This window comes from Nomia melanderi, chromosome 6 (assembly GCF_051020985.1).
Source record: "Nomia melanderi isolate GNS246 chromosome 6, iyNomMela1, whole genome shotgun sequence".
In the NCBI taxonomy this organism is placed as follows: Eukaryota; Metazoa; Arthropoda; class Insecta; order Hymenoptera; family Halictidae; genus Nomia; species Nomia melanderi.
This window is the reverse complement of record NC_135004.1, coordinates 16,038,151-16,062,526: the sequence shown is the minus strand read 5'-3', so window position 1 is coordinate 16,062,526 and position 24,376 is coordinate 16,038,151. Positions and strand designations below refer to the sequence as shown.

General features: G+C 43.9%; 1 protein-coding gene across 7 annotated transcripts in view; it reads left to right on the top strand.

Moving 5' to 3' along the window:
* lilli (AF4/FMR2 family member lilliputian) overlaps positions 1-24,376 on the top strand; it is a 370,515-nt gene that overhangs the window by 118,356 nt on the left and 227,783 nt on the right. The window contains exon 1 of one of the 7 annotated variants that reach the window (XM_076368252.1): positions 8,302-8,339. The exons of 4 other annotated variants lie outside the window; for them this stretch is intronic. In XM_076368252.1, the coding sequence (XP_076224367.1) occupies positions 8,317-8,339 (23 nt within the window). In that variant the 5' untranslated portion in view covers positions 8,302-8,316. Of the gene's footprint in view, positions 1-8,301; positions 8,340-8,782; positions 9,954-24,376 lie in introns of those variants that run through there. 2 more of the 7 variants (XM_076368254.1, XM_076368256.1) reach the window with 2 other exon arrangements.

Sequence of the window (24,376 nt, the reverse complement as noted above, 5' to 3'; positions counted from 1 at the left end):
GGTGAGGGAGTGTGAGATCTTGGAGGTTTTGCTGAGGGATTGGAGGATGTTGGACACTTTCGATGTTTGAGGCTTCGTTTGTTGAACGATCTGTTAGCATCGGATATAATCATTCTTAACATCAGAACTATCGAGTACTGAAATTGATTCTTTGAATCTTGTATAACTTCGAGAGTGCATCTATTGAGATTTTAATTGATTCGTGATTCAATTTGTATATTGTTAAATCAATGTCTTTGACAACTCGCAGAGAATCTGCTATTTCTCTAATAATCGCGAAAAGAAGTAGAATGGAATTTTGATCCGTTCTGTAGTTATCGTAGAAACTCGTGATGAAGATTTCTAAACTAATTTAACAATAATCAATATTGTCCATTACCACGGATCAAAGCAAACAACTATTTTGCTATTATCAATGCATTATCTTCAAATGAAATTTCCTGAAGTAGAATGGAAAATTTTGTATTTCTTACTTGTCGATAGTAAAATATTACACGAGCTTACCAACGAAAGTAAATAGTCCACCAAGGGGTTAAAGCAGCAATAGACTTGAATTAGGATATTTTAACTACAAATTCATTGCAAGATTATGAAGAGTATTTCATTCACACCCTGGAAACGGAATAAAACCAGTGAAACCGGATTCAAACAGAACTCGAACAGTAAGAGTATCTTTGCAGTCCCCAGCATAAATTATTCCAATTCCATTATCAGCCGAGCGTCGACCGGATTAATCGGGTTAAATTCAAGGTCGATCCGCGCGCGACGCCGAAGAAATCGCCGAGCCCGCGCTCGGAAGGAAACGGAGTGGCCTCTCGGCTCGCCGAGTCGCCGGTAAAAATAGTACTCTGACTAACATCTAGGTTTCGACGACTATTATTATCCCGAAACTCTCCCCCGAGAGATCGACGGGTTGGAAAAGAAAACGGGGAGGATCGTTCGAGCGCCGCTTAAGGATCAGCGGAACGTGTTTCACCGGCGGTCCCGGGGTGAAAGTGGCGTCGAGAGGGAAAGTGATTTCTTTTCTTCCTCTCCTTTTGTCTTTTCCTTCTCTCCGCGTTTTTTCCCTGTCTTCGCCGTTCGAGGATGCACACTTCGGCTGTTCTTGCTCGTTAACCGGGACACACCGTTCCGTCGAACATTCTCCTCTCTGTTCCCGGTGCTTCGCGTGTTCCCGTTGGAACGCCGTTCCACCGGCGCGCACGCATTATCAGTTCCATCGTGGTATCTCGCGTGTCCGGTTCCCGCGGTGCGCCGAGTCGAAAATATCGCGCAGCGGCGGTTTTCTGGAGAAAATACCGTGGAAAGTATGAGGGATGCAGATGCTTCGGATAAAAGGTGAAAGGTGTGGAGTTAACGTATGGTTTTGTTCATATTATGGGGATTTTATGAAGCTTTTTTAGAGAATGGATAGTAATAGAGAAACAGGGAAACGGTATTTAGTCGCACAATTTTATATTTGTTCAGCTACTTTATTTAGTCGTTTATCGGTTTTATCTTCGATGAGGCAAAAACGAAAGATGGTAGACTAAGCCATATTGTTCGAGGATAATTAATTTCAAGGTTGATTGTTTACTTCGTTCAGTCCGTAAATATGGAATGTTAGAATAGGAAGTATACAACAGCTGGAGAATCTATTCAATCATATTTGTAATAAACTATCAGTAGTTTAAACTGAAGATGATTAAACTGTACAATAAATGCCCGTAAACCTAATGTTAAACATCGTATATCCTTCCTGCATTGGGATTTTTAATCGACCTTTGTTATTTTCAAAGTTAAAAGCTGAAGAAACAATGAGTCCACGAGTGGTGTGCATTTTATTTCCAGAGTCGTTTACGTAACTTCCGAACGTCCGGCGAATACGGTAAACGCAGAAATTCCAAAATTTATTTTCCACGCTGTCTGATCTCCGCGAAGAGCCAGCCGCGCCGCAAGCTTTCCAACGGTCCGCGATTCTGCTGACATCCGCGACAAAGTCCCGTCGTCATCGCGTTTACTCGAATTTCACGGCGTGTCCGGCGTTCCAGCGTTGCCCCCGCAAGCCGTATAAAAACCTCGCGCTATTATTGTTTTCCTCCGTTTGATACACGCGCCGGGGACTTCCGGGATTCTCGCGGGTTCCCGCTTTGTTCGCAATTTATTTGATAAACTTCTGGACTCGGGGAAGGGGGGAGGGACGCCGGCCCGCCGAAGGTGGCGGCCCGGCGTTCTCCTTTTATTTTCAGATCGTAATAACGCTTTTACGAGCCCCCCGGAAAACGAAATGAATTCTTGCGTTTTCACTCTCCTCTTTGCCTTAAGCCAAGTTCATTGTTCGCGCAACAAACGGCGAAGCGTATCTGGAGGACAGTACGCGAACAAAGAACTTTAATTACATTCTCGAACGTGGGAGAGTCTCGAAAAAGTCTCTGATAAACTGAACGTGTCCCGAGCATCGGATCGATGGTACGTTCAAATTGTTATAACGGCGAGGTTTTATGCGTTTATGGGAAACTGGGAATTCCGTTGACGCACACGATGGAGTGTATAAAATATTAACACAAACTACCGAGCTATTAAATCGAACTCCAAGAATGCTATTGAGACTTTGATTGATGCAGTTTTCTTAAAAGCTTAAATTGACTTTTGAAAATTTCGCTATATGAACTCCAAGAGTCTGTTCAGACTTTCATTGATTTACAATTCAATTTTCATAGTGCTAAGTGAATTTCTTCAATAATTTCTCAAAGAAACATTTGTCTTTCTAATAATTGCAAAGAGAATGCATCAGGCGTGGGTCATTTGACCACTCCGGTAGTTTTAGTGTTAAACAACGACTTCGAGTGCAAAATGAGATAAATCAACAAGAATCCAGTACACTGATATGTGACTTCAAAGTTACATGGGCTTACAAAGGTTTAAAACGCTGTTCCTAATTACATTCTCAAGAATATGAGCTTCTATGTCTATTTTATTTCGGTCACTATCGGCTAAATAGCAATAAATCATTGTTTCCCGGTAAATATTCAAGTACTCGATAAACGCGATTAAGCCAAATCGATATCGTTCGCACGTTTCCTCTTTAGGTAGCCCGTACGCTACGCCGGCAGCCTATTATCTGTTTAATGGTAGCACGATCAACAGGCCGGTATCTGTTTCTCGATAAGCGACGCCGGAGCAGCGGGCGTCTTCGGTATCTCGGAAAAGTCGATCGGTTTGCTCCTCCGCAGCCATAAACAACCAATAATACAAATAAGCGGCCGGTCTGATCGATAGGAACCTGGTCGAATAACAGTGTAACCGTCGCTGGAGGGTAAATAAATCCGGGAACTCGAGTCCGACCGATCGGAGGAGTAGCCGGGAGGAGTCCGCCGGTCGGTGGGTTGGGAAAAGACAAACAAACGGTACGCGCTGGTCCTTTTTCTTCGATTCTGCGGCGATCGGGGCGCAGTCCGGTCTCTCTGGGAAGAACAACGGAGTCGCACGTGTCGTAGGTCAGCCCCGCCGACCGGTCACTGGATTATCCGGTTCGTCCGATCGCCGGGAACCAGACGAATCGCGGGCCAGCTAGGGTTGCCTTTGTTGGGCCTTATGACACTGGTTTCGATCGGATAGAACGCGGCAGACGTGCGTTAATCCTTTGCACTCCGAGAGTTTTCTACCGAAAATTATCTTGCACTCTACCTTTGCACTCGAGTTTTCTACCGAATGTGATTAACGCATTGAACGCCGGCTGAATTTCAGCTACTAAAAACGCGGCGTCGGTGATTATATTGATACATTTTTAAGCATCGATTGAACCAAAATTTCTAGCTTATGGAAGGGAGTAAGGAATTTGATTTTGTAAATTTTACTTTGGATTTGTGTTATACGTATCGAAAATGTTACATTAACATTTCTTGAAACTGGCTTCACGAAAAGTCATATATAAATTGAAGAGGCTGTTTTATTTTAATATTTCACATATCAGTGAACATCACACGAAAGTTGACATTAAATATTATACTCGATGATTGTTCTGTGCCAATTCGAGTGGCGACTGAGAGGAGGTTAATCCTTTGCACTCGAAAGTCTTTGAATATCTAGGAATATTCAACGTTTCCAATGGAACAGACGATATTCTTTGGAAATAACTAATGAGAACAAAGCTATCTCACTGTTTCTAACTTTATAATATTAATAACTTTATAATTTTCATACCTTGCATCAAGTGGTGATTGAGAATCACTTCTCGACTGCAAAAGGTTGACTCTTTGACTTCGAAAGTTCTATCAAAAATATTTCTAAGTTTCTATTGAATACTATTTCTGATTTTCGAATGAAATATTTATTAGTTCTTTGTTGCTAGGATTTTCTAGTAAAATCCATGACACGTTTAGCTTCTACACAGTGGTATAGGAACTGAGAAACGAGGCTATATCAGTTCAGTACTCTCTTGTATTAGTACATAACGAGTTAACTTATTAAGTAGACAGGTTAATATATACGACTGCAAGGTTTACGCGCCACAGCTAGAAGAAAGAAGGCGCTAGACGGTGGAACGCAGCGGAAAGTCGCGTGATTAATCACTCGTACCTGCGTGTATCAACAGATGTTGCGATTAAGTGGTTATTCTTAGCCGACAGATGCCAGTCGTCGATGCGTTTGCAGGCTGTGACGTTTGTTTCGTCACGGGGCCACACTTTTATTCTTAGAGCATAGAACCAACGTTCGTCCTGTATCTTTCTCGATGAAATTCATTTTAACGGGGGAGAGTATTCCATTGACTGTGACCATTTCAAATATCTGTGGACATTGCTGGTTGGCTTGCGACGAAGCATCGATTTCGTCATCTTCGCTGTCATCGTCTCGTTTCATTTCAATTTTAACGCTAGGTTTGTTTCTAGATTGTTCCTAGAACAGTTGACATTCGCCTATTTAAATTTTGAAAATTATAAATTTAAAAATAGACAATCAGTATATATATTCGTGTAATCGGATCAATTAAAGCCGACCGAAACATTTACCAAATGTTTACAAAATTCAATGTGCGTCAAATTGACGCGCTCCGTAAACCTAGTGTTAAGCGAACATTGCTCAGGCTGTACATAGTAAAGATCGAAGGGATCGTAGAATCACTGGAAGTTTCTGCAAAGAACACCGTGACAAATTCGAAGCAGTGTGAAGTACTCAGAAAATGATAATTTCGAAAATTCCGAGGCAACGTTCCTTATTATACGCTGCAGGACTACCTAGGGCGTCCGCCCCCTGCAGCGAACCCAGGGTTTCATTTTCCTGGTCCTCCAAAGCTGCACAAAACCGTCGGCCCTTGACTCTTGACGCTAACTGCGCTACCGTCATCACCGTCCCATAATCGGCGCCTTTGAGATTCAACTTCTTCCCAGTTGAAGTTTCAGGAACTGAAAGAGCTGGCACTCAGTGTCACGTTTGATCGTTTTCCACGTGTCCTACATTATCTAACGACGTACCAAACACTTGAAAACGGTAGCTACTAGAAATTATTAACTCTTGGAACACGAAAGATTTCATACATTAATATCTTAACGAAACATTGCTTACATTTTGAACTGTTAGGAAATATACGAATCAAGGGATGACTCATCTTAACTAGGACTTTAGCAATTATTGATATTTTCGAAGCATTGAATATTCGAAATGATTTTGAACATAGTTTCATTTGAGTACTATAACGAATGCCTGAAGAAATTGAAAATAATCTATTGTTACAATCTTTATAGGAATTGTATATTAATCGTATTAAATGCTCGGTAGTTCTAGTGTTAATGTCTGGACATTATTATTATTACCACGTTGACTGCCACGAAAAACATCAGTGTGTGTCTCTTATCCTCTATAGCGAACGTACAAAGCAAGGATTATTCTTTGATATGAAAATTCTTATATCTATTATTATTATTATTATTCTATTATCTAGTTATTTACGGAAAACTTGTATTCGAAATCAATTACCTTCCAAGTCATAGTTTTCTTGTAATTTGAAAGCTCCGGTCACCGGTGGCCACCGTGGCAAAGTGATAATCAACGCTTCAGCAATAAGTAATTACACTACACCAAAATTCCACATTGTACATCAAATCTTGTAATTCCGTCTGCGCCGGATCAGCTGCAAAGGGTTAAAGCGACGAGGACCCGTAACGTGTCCGCTGATCTCTGGCGATAATCCAAACACCCCAGGAGCTTCTTTCGTTAATTACCCCGCGATTATCGGGCCGTTTACATTGTGGAAGGAGCGGTCATCGCGGCGGATTAAATTAAACTGGTAATCCCCTGGTCCGGGAATATTATTTTAAACCGTGGCGGCGCGTGTCCTCGCGGGAGAAGGATCGAGAGCCGGCGGCTAGGGGCGGGGGATGTTTTAGAAGGGCCGGTTCAAGCCACGATCGACGAAAATCCCCATAAAAGTATGCTCCCGGGGCTTCCCGCACGCGGCGGCTTTTGTGTCGCGGAACATATCGGAAATTAATATGCCAATTTTCTGCCGAAAACTGGCCAACCGAGCTACCCTCCCTCTCTCCCTCTCTCTCGCTCCCTCTCGCTCGCTCCCCGCCCGGAAACCGATGTAACCGGGCCTTTGTCTGGAAATTAGTTAAACGCGGGAGTGCGCGCGTTCCGAACGTCAAAGCAATTTAAACGCAATATGCGCCCGGCGTGTATGCGGGACGTCGTCCCGATTAAACGTAACTTTAAAACGTTTATTTGTTTGTTTATTTGTTCGTTTACGGGGACGCGCGCGTGCGGCGCGCTCCGCGGGCAAAAAACGCGTACGGGGAAATCCGTTGAGCGGAGCGCGTCGGCACGCCGTTGGCGGAGGACGCTGCGAAATCGAGGGGCGAGTTTTAATGAATAACGGCCGGTTGTATCGGCGGGTAATAACGGGTATTATTTTAATGTAATGCTGCTCGCGACAGCGTTTATTTTTCCCGGAATGCCAGTGACGGCGATTGTATTAACCCTGTGCGGGCTGAATTCTTTTTCGTGGCTATGGAGCAATGAGCAAGTATTGACCTGTGAATATAGATTAACAATGTATTCAGTAGTTTTAATGAGTTTACCTTGTAATTTTGAAATTCAATGTTCAAGTTAATTGATTGATTTGCTGAGGTGTACCTAAAAAGGCGATGGTTATTTATAGTAATTTGTCACTCTGCTATGCAAAATGCAATAAATCAGCGAGATGCTGATACATATATACTTCAGTCACGCGAGCCTATAGAGGGTTAATTTTTCTGAAACTTTTCTCAGACAGGGGTGCAACGTATGAGGCATTTATTCAATCTTCCAGTTCGTCATTTAATAGCTAACTCAGATCAAACTGGAGTACGCAATGAACTACAGTTCTTCCCAACTGCTTAGGACCCCCCTGCATCACGACTGTCTATTAGGGGTAGCTCTACTCGCGCAGTTATCACATACTCCTCCCACCTAATTATTCCAAAAGCCACGGATACCGAACAATCCCGCAAAGGGGTAGTTCCACGGGATGAAATCCGAGCAGCGACCTACAACAAGAAACTCGACAAAAAGCCGCAGCAGCGAACTCCAGCCGGAATCCCCGATCTTCCGACTCATCGACCCCGAACGCATCGAACCGACAAGCAACCTCTAACCTCCCACGAACAAGTTCAACAACTATCGTCCCCACCAGCCGCGAAAAGCTTGCTGCCGTCAAAAGGAACCGTCGAGTGGTCCGCGTAGCCCGCGTCACGGTAGTCCATTGCTATTATGATGCCGCGCGCGCGGCAATGCGCCTGGCGGTTTCCGCGCGAGGCGGCGTGTCGGTCGACCGAGGAGCGACGAGGAGGAAGAGGAGGAGGATGAGGATGAGGATGGAGGAGGTCGGCGGCGGAGGAGGAGGAATAGTATCGTAGGAATAGGCGGCGGAGTAGGGGGTGGAGAGTAGGTTGCGCGCGCGGCCATTTTGATAATCTCCCACTCCTCTGTCTCACTCCTCCGCTCCTTCCTTCTCTCGTGCCGCGCGCGCTCCCCTCGCCCCGCCCTCCTGCTCAACCCTGCCCTCTAAATCTCTCCCTCTCTCTCTCACCCCCTCGAGCGAGCCTCCGTTTCCCTCGCTCCGACGAGCTCGCACACGGAGCCAAGCTCATACACAAGCAAGCCATCCTACCCGTGCACACGCACGCGGATCCAAGGCGGAGTGAGAAGAAACCTGCCAAAGGGGGACAGAGACGGAGCCATCAGGCGAAAGACAGAGACTCTCGAACCGGCGAAGGGAAGAGAGACGGAGCCATCGAGCGAAAGGAAGACAGGCGAAACGAGCGACAGGGACGGGTAGCCTACATGGCAAGGGGGTGAAAGATGCACGCCTCGCTCGGGTATCGGTGCGTATTTCGCGTACACATGTGTACACAGTTTTTTCCCCTTACATCGGCACGGAGCGCAGCGGCTAGCTTTTGCGGGTAAAAGAGCGGGTCGGAGCAGAAGCGAGAGCGAGTCGGCCCGCGGTCGCTAGTGTCGCGATTTCCCTTCCTCCTCGCTCGCTCTTCCTCGTCCTCTCTCGCTTCTCGTGTACTGGCGCGCGCGGAAAACACGTACACACGACGGGTACAAGTAGAGACCAGCGGCAGCAGCAGCAGCAGCAGCAGCAGCAGTGGCGGCGGGTACATGCACATGCACGCACGCACACATCGAGAAGCATCCCTCCGCGTCTCGCCTCGCCCGGCCTGGTCTCTTCGTCACGCGCGCGCCGCTCCGTCCCGTCCCCTTGCGTGTGTATGCGCGCGTGTATCTCTCGTCGCGGCGTCCGTCTCGCTCGAACCCGGTCTCCCTCTCCTCGTCTCGACCGGAAGGTGCCAGTTTCTCGTCGACGATCGTCTCGTGCACACTCGGCGCTACGTCGTCGCCCGTTTTCTCGCTGGAATCCGCCTGTGCGTCGCCCTCTCTGTCTCTCTTCCCCTCTATCTCACTCTCTCTCTCTCTCTCTCTCTCTCTCTATCTCTCTCTCTGTTTCTCCCTCCCTCCGTGTGCCATCTCCCGCGGAACGTCTCCGTCGACGTCGGCTCTCGCAGTCGTCGTTGTCCCCGCGGTGTGCCCGCGACCTCTGGTCAGCGCGCGATGTAAACAAATCGGAGTAGCAGCGAACCCCTCGGGGACCGTCGAAAATCTCCAGCGGGAATCCCCGCGGCTCGTGTCCGACCGATTGATCGCCGTCGCACCCAGTGTGTGTTCGTCCCGCTCTTCCGGCGTGTGGTTTCCCAGTGTGCCGCGTGTTAGCAGTGTACCCGCTCTACGCGCCTTACCCGGTTCCGCGGGTAAACAAAGAATGTTGCGTCAAGGAGACTCGCGCGCGACGATCCCCGCTCCCCGCGTCGCGGAGACGGCTCCCTTGACACGCCGTTAACGCGATCGATCCTCCCGATTAGTCCCCGTTCGTTTCCTGATCGCGCTCCGTTACCCGGCTCCGCCGGGTGAATTTCGGTCCGCTCCGTTCGGGCTGCGTCGAACCCCGGGTGAATAGAGGTCGGCCGGAGAAGAGAGGTGCATTATCGGTGCAGGGAAGTGTGCAATACCCTCGTGCCTTTATCCTGTTCGGGTAAGCAGTGAGTCACTCGTCCCGCTGTGTTCGCGTACCACGAGCGGAGCGCGCGCTTCTGGATTAGCCGCTCCTCTCGTGCGGGTTCGACGGAACGGGATCGCACCGCGCCGGGTCGTATCGGTGCTCGTCGGCCCGTGCCCTGCCTGCTTGCCTGCTCGCCTGCCTGCCCCGTGTCTGCCCGCCTGCCTGCCCACGGCCGCGGTGCGATCGTCGCGCGAATCGACCGCGAAAAGAATGAGAGTGTTTTTCCGCGAGAGCTCCGCGTCGCCAACGGCGGGTCGTATTCACGGTATTACCGGTGGTTCTGGTGCGCGCGGGCCCGCTAGCCGCTACCTTTACGCAGGATTATTTTCGGATACCGCAGCGACCGCTCGGCTGAGAGCGAGATCTTGAACGCTCGGTGAGTTTTGCACGCCTTGGATCTATCGGGGACTACTTCCTCTGGGTTCTCGGGCTGCCGGCTGCTCGACGATCACGCTGGAACCGTCGCACAAGTTTGGGAACTCGCGGAGATCGACTCGGAATTAGTCGTTGGCGATCGATCGGAGAGAAGATCGAGCGGGCTCAAGTTTCGAGGTAGATATAGGGGATACTTGTTTAGATTGCGAACACGGTTCCAGCGTGAATTTTTCGAGTCGCTCGGCAAAGATTGATTCTAATGCTCCATTCCAACATGCTCGATGTTTGAACTGCTCCCAAAGCGGCACGCACGTACGCGCCCGACGCAAACTATCGGAGCGCGCACGATAAACGCGAGTCGCATTCGAATATACGCTCCGATCGCGTGTTACCGAATGCTAATCCGCGGCCGATTGAGTTTTCGCATCGACTGCCGTGAACTTTGGCAACCGGTCGATTTCCCGCAGACGAGGCGTTCGATTTTACTCGAATCGTCGCATATCTTAGCCATCTACTCTATATTCACTTGCATCGTCACGATCGCGTCCCGTATATCTACGATCTTACTGCATCTCGCCGGCTATAAATAAACTAGTTAAATCATTCATCGCGGTATATGTATACCGAACGTCTCGGACACCAGGCTCTCACTATCGGAATCAATTCGAATTGAGGAACGTTACCGCACGGGAGAAAAGGTAGAGGTGACTCTCGTGTAACAAACCCATTAGTCTCCCAAGAACGGAAAGTATTCTACACTTACGAACATTTCACATGTTTGCCTTTCAATATCGTGTCGCAACGAACACTTCCTCCAAGAATCGCAGAATCTGAAATTCATTCTCTACTTCTCATTAAAATCAAGATTATTCTTCTCCAAAACCTACTGAAATTCTCTTTCACTCTTACAAATACAAACAATGAAGCTCCAAAATTCCATAAGCGCATACCAGCAAAAGTCATTTTATTATTCTCACAGTCATTCTTGTAACACCTACAATTAACCCTTTGCACTCGAGACCCTTTCAGTCACCTGATTCGACGCAGCAAACTTATAAAATTTTCAGTTCAATATTAAACCGTGTGCAACGTACCAACGCATGAAATATCGAAATAAAATAGTTGTCCCTTAATTTCTATAAGATAAGCAATCGCGTTAGTTGCGAAATATTTGTAACGAAAAATATTGTCGAGTGCAAAGGTTCAACACGTTCAATATTCCACTAGCTCACTTCTAAACTAATTACCCATACCACACAACCCTCTCCAATAAACAAACCTAAAACATCGATCCACTAAGGGTAACCCATCCGCTCCAAAGCACCCCATTCAATGATCAAAAGCACAATTTCATCACTCAAGAATCGAATTCAGCACTCAAACTAAATTAAAAACCAATCGCAAACTCTCCAAGTCCCTACATCTCCAAAAAGTCAACCTATACTTCCAACAATCAAAACTCTCGATCAATCAAAATCAGCGTTACCCCAATTCCGGCGACACGTTCATCGAACCCCGTACAGGTGTTCCGTACACCGAAGAAACGCGTGATCCGATCGGCGTTCCCATCAGCGCGCAGCATTCCTCGTTTGCAGGGAATCTAGGTTGGCGGCGGACATTTTATTTCCCCGGGTTTCGAGAGAAGGATGACTCGAGGGCTCGAGATTAGATTGCGCGGAGTTCGAATGCCGGCCGCGGGGAGCGGCGGCGGGCTCCCGTTCCACGGGAATTGTCCGTCGCGGGAATCGTCCGCGGTTAATAGGGAATTTCGCTCGGCCGGGAACCGGAGGCGGGTCCCGTGTTTACCCGAGGTTCCTCTCGCGGGGAGACCGACGACTCCGGACGAAACTAGATTCCGGCTCGGTATAAATACCGGGAGTCGCGTCGTAAACGCTGCGCCGGCACCGGTCACCGGGGGAACCGCGTTCTCTCTTTCTCTCTTTCTCTTTCTGTCTCTCGCGTTCTGTCTTTCTCTCGGCAATTCCAGAGAATTATCGACGGATGCTCGCGAATAAAAACGAGCAGCGCAGCGCGACCGCGGCCATGTTCCGAGAGCGTTGCGCGCGGAAGATAATCTCGATTTCGTCATACACCGCGTGCCGCCGCCATCTTCCCCTCTTCTGCCCCCCGCCGTTGCTCCCTTTTCCTTCGATCCTTCTTCCCCGTGCATCCGATGCACGCGGAAACGACGCGGTTTCCTCGCCTCGGGTCGCGTTCTTGTTTACGCGATTTTTCCGTGTTTTTCGCGGACGCGTTCTCTCGCTCGCTTTTTGCCGGACTCGCGATATTTGTGATTGGTTGGAGTTTCATGGGAGTATCGGGATGGTCGATTTTAGAGTTGATTGACTTGTTGACTCGTCGAGTTAGGGTGTTGGTTTTGAAGGGAAGTTGGAGTTTGAGTTATTGTGGTTTCGTTTGGGGAATTGAGTGTTACTTTTGGATTGATTAGCACTTCAGATGGTTTTGTAATTTATCAACTGCGAATTTTTATGGTACTTCTGGTGGAAGTGAAATATAACATTCCTCCGGTCTTTTATTTTCCTTCTCAGTAGACAGTTTGGAAAATCGAATAATTTTATGGTAGTTTCTTTGATTCGTTGAAATATTTGATATAACTGGTGCAGTATTGGAGCCTATAGAGTTCAAAGGGTTAATATTTGGAGAGAACGTGGAACTAAATTGAAATTTGTTCTTTTCCCGAGTAATTGTTGAGGTGGGTGTATTGGTGATTGAGGAGTCAATTATATGGCGAAGGGTTAATTTCAGATTAAAGCGATTCAATGGTACAATTCTATATTACATTTTGTTTGTTTTGCATTGTAGTTTGTTAAGTTAGATCTATGTAAGGTTCCAAGGTAATTTATTTTATTGGTCGATAGTTCTAACGTTAAGCTTCACGTTTGACGTTGCTGATTCGAATTTTTTATTCTAACGTCGATGTTAATTATTCGATATTTCCTTATCTCAGTTCGAGCTTGTTTATGCGATTCCTGGTTTCCTCGATTGTTACGCATTGTTTATCCTTCTGTCCTTTTTCCTTTGGCTTCCTCGCGTTTATATATTCATCTTCTTCGTTCTCTTTCCGTCTCTTCCCGTCAGGCTTTTCTGTCTTTCTCTCTCCGGCTGTTCGCCGATGTCGCAACAAATCTGTTGACGCGGATCGGAGCGCAACAAACGGTACACCGAGCGTTTCGGAACGCGTGTTCCCTGCCAAAGGCTGATTCACGTGTCTTACTCATAAGACCGCCGAATAATAACGTGTTGCGCTGACTCGACAAACAACGCTGGTAGGGTGAATCGAGGACATTCTCGGTTATACCTCTGACTAAAGGGTGCGCTTCGTGTCTCGTTTCAATTATTAGAAAGACAGACGTAAAGAATTGATTCAGCAACGCGAAAACTGAATTGTAAATCAGAGTCTCTGTAAAAGTATCTCGAAACATCGATTTAACACGGTGAGCTCAACCAAATCGATTTACTATAACTCATTCGATTAACCAGTGTGGAATTTAGTTTGAGGAATCTCTCATTGTCGGAATGAAATCAAATAATGAAGTGTGTACTCGTTAAATACGAAGAATTACATGTTCGTCTCAAAAAATAAATAATCGTTGAAAAAGTTAACACCATTAAGAGTTTGAAGATGACGTGTATACTCGTTAACACAGTTAACTGGTTAAATGATTACTTGAAAATTTTTCTATATCAGAAGTAACACCCAATACAGTGACATTCAAGGTAAACTTACAATAATAAGAACGTAATTCAATTACATAAGCTGATATACATTATTTTCATTTTCGAAATATTATTTTGTAAATGTCTACACCGATTTCGATTGATCACACTGACATGTACCCCAATTACTATCAAATCTCCAGTTTCCACGATTTAAATAAACGAGCATCAATTCTTTTAGGAATAATAGAACGAAGTGTACAATTTTGTTCAAGTGTAAACTTAGCGTTAACCGGTCGTTTCAGCGTCGAGACGACCCAACATCCAAATGTTGTTCGCGTCGAGGCAGCTCGAGCCTCGAGGACACGGGTCATTTACGTCCGGCGTCCTTCGATCGCGCCGGCTTCGCTCGAATCGCGCGAAAATTGCGCGAAACGCGGAAACAACACAGACCGATACTCCGTCGACGAGCGCGCTTCCGTTCCGCGAAGTAAGCCGAAGCAGATAATCTTTATCAGAGGCTCGCGCGTACGTTCTCGAACGTTTCGCCGCGATCGAAAGCCTGCCCGGCTGAATATTTATAAACCTTGTGAATATTTATCGCGAGACCGCGACGGTCCGCCGTTTGATCGAGAATTTTGTACCCGCGGATCACCTCGGGAACACGTGGCCGCGGCGAGCACGAGGCGAAACTGTTTATCGGCCGATCTTTGGAACACCGAGCTAGATTCCCGCGCGATTCCCGTTCGCCACTTTGTAGCCAATAACCGGCCGGAAGGGGATTAATTGCACATCTCGATTTCGCTCGGCCATGAATCCAAGACTGACGGCTAAGCGAAATGACGTTATAATTATCTTCGTTGCGCGGCGAACGAATTAACTGCTCGCGGTTTGGTAATAATCAGCCGAACAGTGCTCCCGATACAATTCATTTCCGTCCGCGTAAATCGCGCAGGGTTGCAACAGCGATACGGTGCTCGGCCACCTGTAACGGCGTTAGAAGCGCTCTGATAGGAACGTGAGTCGATGTTATATGGACAGTTCTGTGAATCGATGATTAACCCTTTGCGCTCCGAAGTTTTTCGATAGGAATATTTCAACAGTTTCTGATGAGATGAAGACGATATTTTGTAAAACCAACTCGACGAGAAATTATAATAATAATAATATTAAATATCAAACTTTATAGCTTCACTGTGGGAAATCATATGGTGACTGAGAGTCACCTCCTGAGCGCACAAAAGGTTAACAATTTTGTTCGTCTAACGTAACCGCGAGATAGATCGGATCAAGTTTGCGCCCTGTAACTTATCGAATGAAACTTAGGGCACGATTACACGGATAGTTATCTCACAGCGCACAATCTGTAGAGAAAATCTCGAAATTCGACTATTGGCATAATGAAAATTGAAAGTTACCTACGTTACCTATGTTACCTAACCAAGACCTGTTATACAAAATGATTATCATTTGAAAAATAACAATTTCCTGAATCAACTATTTCTCTATTTATATAACGTTGACTTCGAAACGCGAACTATCCATTGTCATTGAAAAAACTTCATATCCTAATGTAAACAAAATAACCATTTGTTCAGGTCGATAGCTTCCGTCTGAAGTATTTCTTTGTATCGCTCACACTTTTTCTTTCCGAATTTCGTCTAAAAAATGGCTGTTTCGCAACACCACGCGGCGGACACTGAAAATTCACGTGTCCAAACAGTAGGAATCGTGGTTCTCGGTTGTTCGACCTTGTCGCGGCCGAGCTAGGCCCCGATAGCGCGCGGATACGTACTCGTTCGCTCGGTGTATCCCGAAGTTTCCGAGCTTCCGTTCGAATTAATTGGCGCATTACCGTGTATAAACTTGGCGCGTTTACAACGAATATTACCGCGAATATTCCGCAAAATTCATTAACCCTGCCGCGCGTTCCTCGCGTCTCCCTCCGACCAATCGCGTTTCCATTCGCTCCTCGCCGTTACGCTCGTTCGGCCTTTCAATTTACCTCTCGTCTCGTCGGCGATACTGTTCAGTTTAGATTATTGGAATTCTTAACTGAGACGGCTTTATAATTGACTCTTTACGACTGCCAATCGATACGATTATTATAACTTCTTAATTCCTCGCATCGCCGAGGAAACGTATAAGAAGAATCAGCCGATTTTTCCGATGATTTAACACTAGCTTCAACACGCGTCATTTTAACTTTACACTTTTTTCTGAAACTTGCACCGACTTTTATCCACACATCTTTGAATTTATAAGATGTGATAACTTATAAGGTCATTGTGTAATAATTATGTTTTTAAGCCGTTGCTTCAAAGAAAACGTGCGCTTTTATTCATGAATCGAATTGACTCGATAGAGATACATATATAAAAATATTTAATTTAGAAAATTAAGTGTCAGGCTAATTTAGAGAACTGAATTGTGATGGCAATTTTCAGAGGTCAACTTACATACATAGAAAAACTCAGGTATATTATGTAACATATTTTAAATACACAATCAATTCGAATGATATATCATATTTCTTCAATAGTGTGGTTTTTTCAATAGTGTGGTAATTAGCGAAGTTATAGCTAAGTGTCTACATAAAAACGATTTCTCGTTACCGGTGCGCAACGCGTTAAGCGCCCAGAGAATCATAGTAACGCAACGGAGTTACGTCGGAACGATAAATCGAGGTTATTGCTATCCAACTTTCTCGATTATACAGATGTTCCTTTGCCGTTGCGCATCCCAGTCTCGTTAATTATCCTTTCACACGGTCCGAACTTGGTTTTACCGAACGCCGGGCGAAATCTTCCGTAAGTTTAGCCGCGGTTGCGAGATAACGCGGTTGGGCAATCGGCGCTCGAAGCGAACGGCGACCGAATCCGGCGGATATCGTCGCGTATCAATTGGAGCGTTCGCCGAAGGCAGCGGGGAGAGTAATCAAGGAAGCGCGATGGAATCGTTCCACGGGGCACGGAGCGTGTGTGTTTACGCGTCGGGGGGGATTTCCCTTTCTCGACGTACTTCACGTATCTATCCATCTCCGTCGTCGATTCGTCCCAATTTTCGTCATGCAACAGCGTTCGCCGGTGACGTCAGCCGAGTTGGCCACCGCTTCTGCCGTAACCTGTTCAACGGACGGTCCTCGGCCACTAATATACAAACAGACACGAATAACGTGGAATAATAACAATCCGGAATGCTGTGTTCTGCGAGGACGATTACGATTTAGGTTCTCCTATGTGTGACGGTTTCGTGATTCCGTGGTTTGTTCTGTTAATTACGAATTAGGAATGAAAATAGAGATACTTGGAGTGTTGTGGGAAGAAAGTAGGAACTGGTGGATTGGACAGGTTTCTTCTAGAAATTATACAAAATTATAAAATATGTTTAACCCTTAGCACTAGATGGTTTTGTAATTTATCACTAATTTTTATGGTATCTCTAGTGAAAATGAAACATGCTGTAACATTCCTTCGATTATTTTCATTCTCAGTACGAAATTTGGATGTATGGGAAATCTAATAATTTTGGAGTAGTTTCTTTGATTCGTTGAAATATTTGTTATAACTGGTGCAGTATTGGTGCCTACAGAGTTCAAAGGGTTAACAAACATAAATATTTCCAAGTTCTTGTGAATTCAAATTAAACATTCTGTTGTTATCGATTACTATACTTTATACCAAACATTAGCACAGAATATACCTAGATTTTCTTTATTTCCAATGAATCATTAATAATCATTGTAGATCATTGTAGATCGCGAATAGGATTGATCCTCCATCGAATTAGAGTAGTTTCTTTGATTCGTTGAAATATTTGTTACAACTGGTGCAATATTGGAGCCTAGGAGTTCAAAGGGTTAACATTAACCTTTTCGTAACCAGTATTCGAAATATCGAAGTAAACTCAGCTCCTTAATCTATCACCTCTTATTAAGTTTTCAAAAAATATCTCAACCGTGAACGTTAATTATTTCTATCGAGATACTTCTCAAGTGGAAAGGGTTAATCGTTAGTCAAATAGTATCCGAACGAGCCGGAGTTAACGCCTAAAAAAGGTCGTGCAGCGTGCGATATCAAGAATCAGTAGGCGAACCGTGGAAGGAGAAGCAAAATTTTACGGTCGTCACGATTCGTCATCCGGTCTGAAAAGCAGCGCGCGTCTCGTCGTCCCGCTTCGTTCCGGCGAGCGTTCCGTTCCACTCTCGCGCTCTCTCCTCTTCCCGCGGCGCGGCCGTGCGCCGTCGACGCGCGCTAACTTCGGATTACGTAAGTGACAGAGAGCGCTGCTACCAAAGAGCCTTGGTTTCCTTTTAAAAATGGCCGTCCACTGGCCCGAGAAACATCATCTCGTGTCGAAAACATCAGCCGTTCTGCGTCGCAGACGGACAGACGTGCCGCCGCCGCCTCCTCCTACTCCTCCTCGGTTGCTCGGAAGAATCGGGGAACGCCGATTGACCCCGTCGAACGCCGAGGAAATGTTTCCCTCGTCTTTTTTCTGCGCTCGATAACGCGGAGATTGGGAATTGTTATTTGCTCGCCCAACGGATCCGTTCGTGTGCGACTCTGGCCGATCAGCGCACCGTGGAGTTGAGGGATTTTCAGGTTGCTTGTTGATTGCGATGGATTGATCGCGGATCTTTGGGAATTTGAATTTTTTATTTGGTGCTGTGGGTTGAAAAGGGAATCGTGCTGGACGCGTTAAAAAGCTCGTATTGGAATCCTGTGTTAGGCGCGTTAGATTCGTTGGTATGGAGTATTAGGAGATTGTACAGGAATTTTGAGATTGATTGTTGGTTGCGATGGACTGATCGTGGATCTTTGAGAATTTGAATTTTTTTATTTTTGGCGTGGGTTGAAAAGGGAATCGCGTGTTGGGCACGTTGATATTCGTTGGTATAGAGAATCAGGTGATTGTAGAGTAGAGGAATTTTGAGGTTGATTGTTGATTGCGATGGATTGATCGTAGATCTTTCAGAATTTGAATTTTTTATTTGGTGGTGTGGATTGAAAAGGGGAATCGTTTATTGGGCGCGTTGAAATTCGTTGATATAAATTATTAGGAGATTGTAGAGTAGATGAATTTTGAGGTTGCTTGTTGATTTCGACGGATTGATCGTAGATCATTGAGAATTTGAATTTTTTATTTGGTGCGGGTTGAAAAGGGAGTGTGTTGGGCGCGTTGAGATTCGTTGTTATAGAGAATTATGAGGTTGTAGATGAATTTTGAGGTTGCTTATAGATTATAACGATTCGATCGTGAATACCGACGAAAATTTCGATTCTTCATCGACAAACACGAAGAAATTGCAACCAAAAAGAGAGTTACATTCTCCGCGAAGGGTTCTGCCGAGACGGAATGAAGTTTCAAGCTCATGCAAATTTATCGAGCTTTTAACTGCAATGCTTTGTAGAAACCCGAGTGCGCTGTAAGTGCACAGGTCTGCAGTGGGGAATTGTAACCGGTAGATCCCAGAAGTTCGCGAGGATTTACATTTACGTAGATGAATTCGAGGAAACTGAAATTAAGTAACTAGGAGGAGCTATGAAATGATTGATAGCGGTGAAGAGAACAAGTGGGGATGGAACAGCGTATACTCGGAGCATATTAACAGAGAGTAAATAAGAAGAGCAACGATGTTTCTCGAAATGATTCCGAGGAGATTCGAACTTAAGCGAAAAGCAAACCTATCGAGCCTACGGAGACGTACAAATTGTTAATTGTACCGTTTGCCGAGCAGTTAACGTCTGACATCTAAGTGTTGTAGACGTTACATAGAAGAAACGTGTAGATAGCTGAGCAAACTGTGTTAAAAACTAACTAAAAGTACACTCATTAGTAACGTCTTCAGCGATACACCTTTCAGTCATCGTCGATACCAGAATTCTTTCCTCTTGCAATCAGACACGTACATTCCTCGAACCAAGGAACGTATTGTAATTTTGATTAGAAACTGAACATGAGTCTCTTTAATTGTTCGGTAGTTCTAGCGTCAGAGAATTTTCAATTTCTTATCCGTTCGTCTTATACTTTCTTATTCTTTCATCCCTTATTTCTTATACTTTCATCTCGCTTGTATCTTAATATCAATTTCAGTGATCGATTTAGTTTAATAAAACTACCAGAGGAGTCGAATAACCCATGATGTCTTCTTTTGGCAATTAGAAAGGTAACAAATGTTCTGAGAAATTATTAAAGAAATTCATTTAGCACTACGCAAATTGAATTGTAAATCAATTAAAGTCTGAACAGATATACTGTTGGAGTTTCTACAGCGAAATTCTAAAAAGTCAATTAAGTGCTCGGTAATTTTAGTGTCAACCCTTCGCGGAAGATTCTTTGAAACGTACAAAACCTCGAAGAGATAAAGATAAATTATATCGATTGCTTAATTAATAGAAAACAGGGGAACTACGCGCTGATCGCTTGCTGTTCGAGCAATTAAATCATTCGAACTAAATACGAACTTATATATGAACATTTTATCTCGTCGGCGTTTTTAAATGTCGACGTTCGTCGGCAAAGGGTTAAAACGAGGAATACGTTTGTTGAACGCGTCACATTCCACATTCAAACTCCACTCGCAGCTCGCTCGAGACTGGCATCGATTTTCTCGATAAAAGTTGAAGGTCAGCTGTCTCGGGTTCACCCAGGAAAACGGGAAAAGGCTCTTCGTTTCTCTTCTATCGGGAATCGCGGAACAATTAACACGTTCCCAATCATTGATTTCTATAAGTTGCACAACGGTTGCGCAACAATTGCATCTTCGCCAATAACTAACCGTTTCCTGAACATTCTTCCTCGGAACTGGTGTCGTTCCTCGAACATCGTTTATCAATCGTACCCAGCAACGCGGCGAGCCTCGTCCCCGATACCGCTTATCTTCGGAATCAGCGATCGAACGTGGCGTTGGACTCTACGAAAATATTCCATCAATATTCTTAACCTTTCAACTTTTCGCCTTTTCCATGTTTCATAGAACTGTACCTCGATATCAGATCGTAATAAATCCAACTACGATATAACATATTACTTATCAAAATATATATCTCAATTCAATACTAAATATCACATTTGAAGTATTAGTTACAAAATATAACTTCTTAACTTCTGATTCCTTATTTCAAAGGGCAAAGGTTATATCCAAAAATCTATAATACATTTTATTATAACTCAACGTATTATATACCCAGAAATATATATCTCAATTCAATACTATCACATTTGAAATATTAGTTACAAAATATAACTTCCTAACTTCTGATTCCTTATTCCAAAGGGCAAAGGTAATATCCAAAAATCTATAATACATTTTATTATAACTCAATCTATTATATATCTAGAAATATAATTCCTCGATCCATTAAACCTTTGAACTCTATAGCCTCCAATTTTGCACCAGGAATAATATTAGATATTTCAATAAATTTTATAGAAACTACCCTATTATTACATTTTTCACACATCCAAATTTTGCACTAAGGAAAATAAAAGATCTAAGAAATGTTATAGCATTTCTCATTTTCGCTATGGATACTATAAAAACTAGTTGCAGATGCTGATAGATCACAGAACAACCTGGAGTGCTAAGGGTTAACCCCTTAACCTACGATTTAGTTTATTACCACACTAGCAAGAGTTACTTTGTCATTAATAATTTCTCAACTAATAATAACTCATAAGAAATATAATACTTAATTTGGGCTCACGAGAATTAAGATTCATTTGTTCCTGATCATATCAATTTGAGATTGTGTCACACGATATTTTAGGGCAAAGGATTAAATATTCTTTAGCGAATAATTCACTCTTAACCCCTAGAAACTTGATTCCCTGGATCTCAATTCTCTCAGACACCTCCGTTTAAATTCGATATTTAAATAGAAATATTCATTGATACATCTATATAATAATAAAACAATGACTTTCGTCGAAGAAGAAAATGTTCGATCACAGTCGAAGGGTGAGAATGTTCTCCAAAGGAATGCTCTCTTCGTAGGGCCAGAGAAGCTCGAGGCGGAGAGACGTATCGTGTTCGAGAGCGGTTCGAGTTTATGGCAAAATTCCGACGGGAGTAATAAAGAGGGTTCGCGGAAAAGTAATCGGCTCGGATTCGTCTTGTTCGACGGTTCTTCGGCCGTACGAGGCGAATCGGAATGTAACAACGCCGTATTTTGTACCGAGATTAGAGCCGCGATAGCCGCCGATAATAGGCTTAATCGGCGATAACGAGCAGCCGCGCGTCGATAAAATTCTCCTCGGAGCGTCCGTGTTTCTCGATGTTAATTCTGTAACGCGACCCTGTCGATTTTCGATACGCATTTTATTCATTACAACGGCCCCCGTTGTTCCGAGAGCTCGGCGAACATCGGGCTCGTATTAAATCCTGTTTACTCGAATACCGGCGTTGCACCGGATACCTTCGCGCGTTTGTCGTTTACAGGAATTCCGTAATTCTCCGAGTGAAATATATTCGTGAATCGTCGATTACCGTGCGTTTATCGGGAACGATCTCGCGGTCGTTTCTGATTTACCGATTTACGTCCTCTCGGATTGAAACGCCCCTTATCTTGGCCGTGTTTTGCTGCGAGTTTTCAATTCGGACTGTCGCTTCTAAGGTAATCCACGGGGATATTAAAATTAATTGATAAGGGCCGTGAATGTGTGCAAAATATTCAATGTTTCGGGAGTTTAATGGGAAAGCTAAGTTAATTTTTGTAACAAAATATTTTTAAGGACACATGGTAGAGAATAGTATACGTTATAAAGCGAAAACAGCAAGAAACAATATTGAAATATATAAAATTTAAAAACTTGAATATAACTTGATATTTTATTTAAAAAATTGATACAGTTCATAAGCAAAATATGATCGAAATTTCCATGTCATTCAACGTGTTAACACTAGAACTACGTACCAGTAAAAATGACTGGTTTCGATATTTGTTTAGCAGTTATTGATATCGAAGCATTGAATATTCGAAATGATTGTAACAATAGATTATTTTCAGTTTCTTCAGACATTTATTATATTACTGAAACGAAACTATTTATTTTCAATCATTTCGAATATTGTAACAATAGATTATTTTCAATTTCTTCAGACATTTATTATATTACTGAAACGAAACTATTTATTTTCAATTTTTATAGGAATTCCATATGAATCGTATTAAATTCTCGGTAGATCTAGCGTTAAAGATCATTTTCACGTCGTAAAGTCACTTGTATCTCGCGAACGTTTACTAAACCACGAGTTAACGTTCGCGCGAGTTAATAGTAAAGCAGTTCTACTGCTCCATTGAAAATAATTTTCATGTATCGTTTGACAAGTGCCGGAAACACGAACGAATTTAAGCTAGCGTTCCGAGCAGTAAACAGGGGAACAAACAGTTCTATAACGCTCGAGAGCAAATTATATTCAAATAGTTACTAATATTGGGCACGGTCCAAAGTTGGATTAACGAAATCGAGTGTAGCGTACGGGCGCGACGATGGATACAGGTGGGGAAAATTTGCGTCACACGGTTTTCGTGCGCGATTGTTCCGCGTGTCTCGTTTCCCGTTCGTCACGGTTTCACGCGTGATTTCGTCCGTCACAGGTCGCGAGGAACGGGAACACACCGTTGTCGTCGGTCGTTCGTCGGGACTACTTAACGCTCGTTCAGACGTTCTCTGTCTCTTCCTCGTAAACACGCGACGATCTCCGCGCGAGATATTGCCCCGTATTTTTCTTATTTGTTTAATAAATCCCGTGGAACATTTTCTTTTACGTCAACGCGCCGGCGTCGTTTGGCAGCGACTTACGTGCCGTCATTATCTTTTCACGCTTCGCCGAGAGCTGCAGCGTGAACGTTTATTTCGACGGACGGTTCGCTGGGAGTGTCTTTTTCGTTTTCTTGCTGCTCGATGATAGAACTGCCGAGTATTTGCTGTGTATTATAGGGTGAATTGATTGTGGATGATTATGGGAACTTAGTTTGATTTGCGGTGGGGAGAGTATTAGTTTTGGAGGTCGAAGGTCTTAGGGTTATAGAGTTTTAGTTGTGGAGTTTAAAATGTTTAAAGCTTTAAAGCTACGAAGCTACAAAGTTCTAAAGTTCTAGAGTTCTGAAATTCCAAAGTTCTAAAGTTCCGAAATTCCAAAGTTCCAAAGTTCTAGAGTTCTGAAATTCCAAAGTTCCAAAGTTCTAAAGTTCTAAAGTTCCGAAATTCCAAAGTTCTAAAGTTCTAGAGTTCTGAAATTCCAAAGTTCCAAAGTTCTAAATTTCTAGAGTTCCGAAATTCCAAGGTTCCAAAGTTTCAAAGTTCTAAAGTTCTAGAGTTCTGAAATTCCAAAGTTCTAAAGTTCTAGAGTTCCGAAATTCCAAAGTTCCAAAGTTCTAGAGTTCTGAAATTCCAAAGTTCCAAAGTTCCAAAGTTTTACAGTTCTAAAGTTCTGAAATTCCAAATTTCCACAGTTCTAAAGTTCCGAAGCTTTAAAGTTTCAAAGTTCTAGAGTTCCTTAATTCTAAAGTTTTAGAGTTCTAAAGTCCCTTAGTTCTAAAGTTCTAGTGTTCTAGTGTTCTAGAGTTCTATAGTTCAAAAATTCTAAAGTTATGAAGTTCGAAAATTGTATAGTTATAAAGTTCTATAGTTCCAAAGTTCTATATTTCCAAAGTTCTATACTCCTATAGTTCCAAAGTTCTATAGTCCCTCAGTTCTAAAATTGTGGTGTCCTAAAGTATAAACTTCTAGTGTTCAACA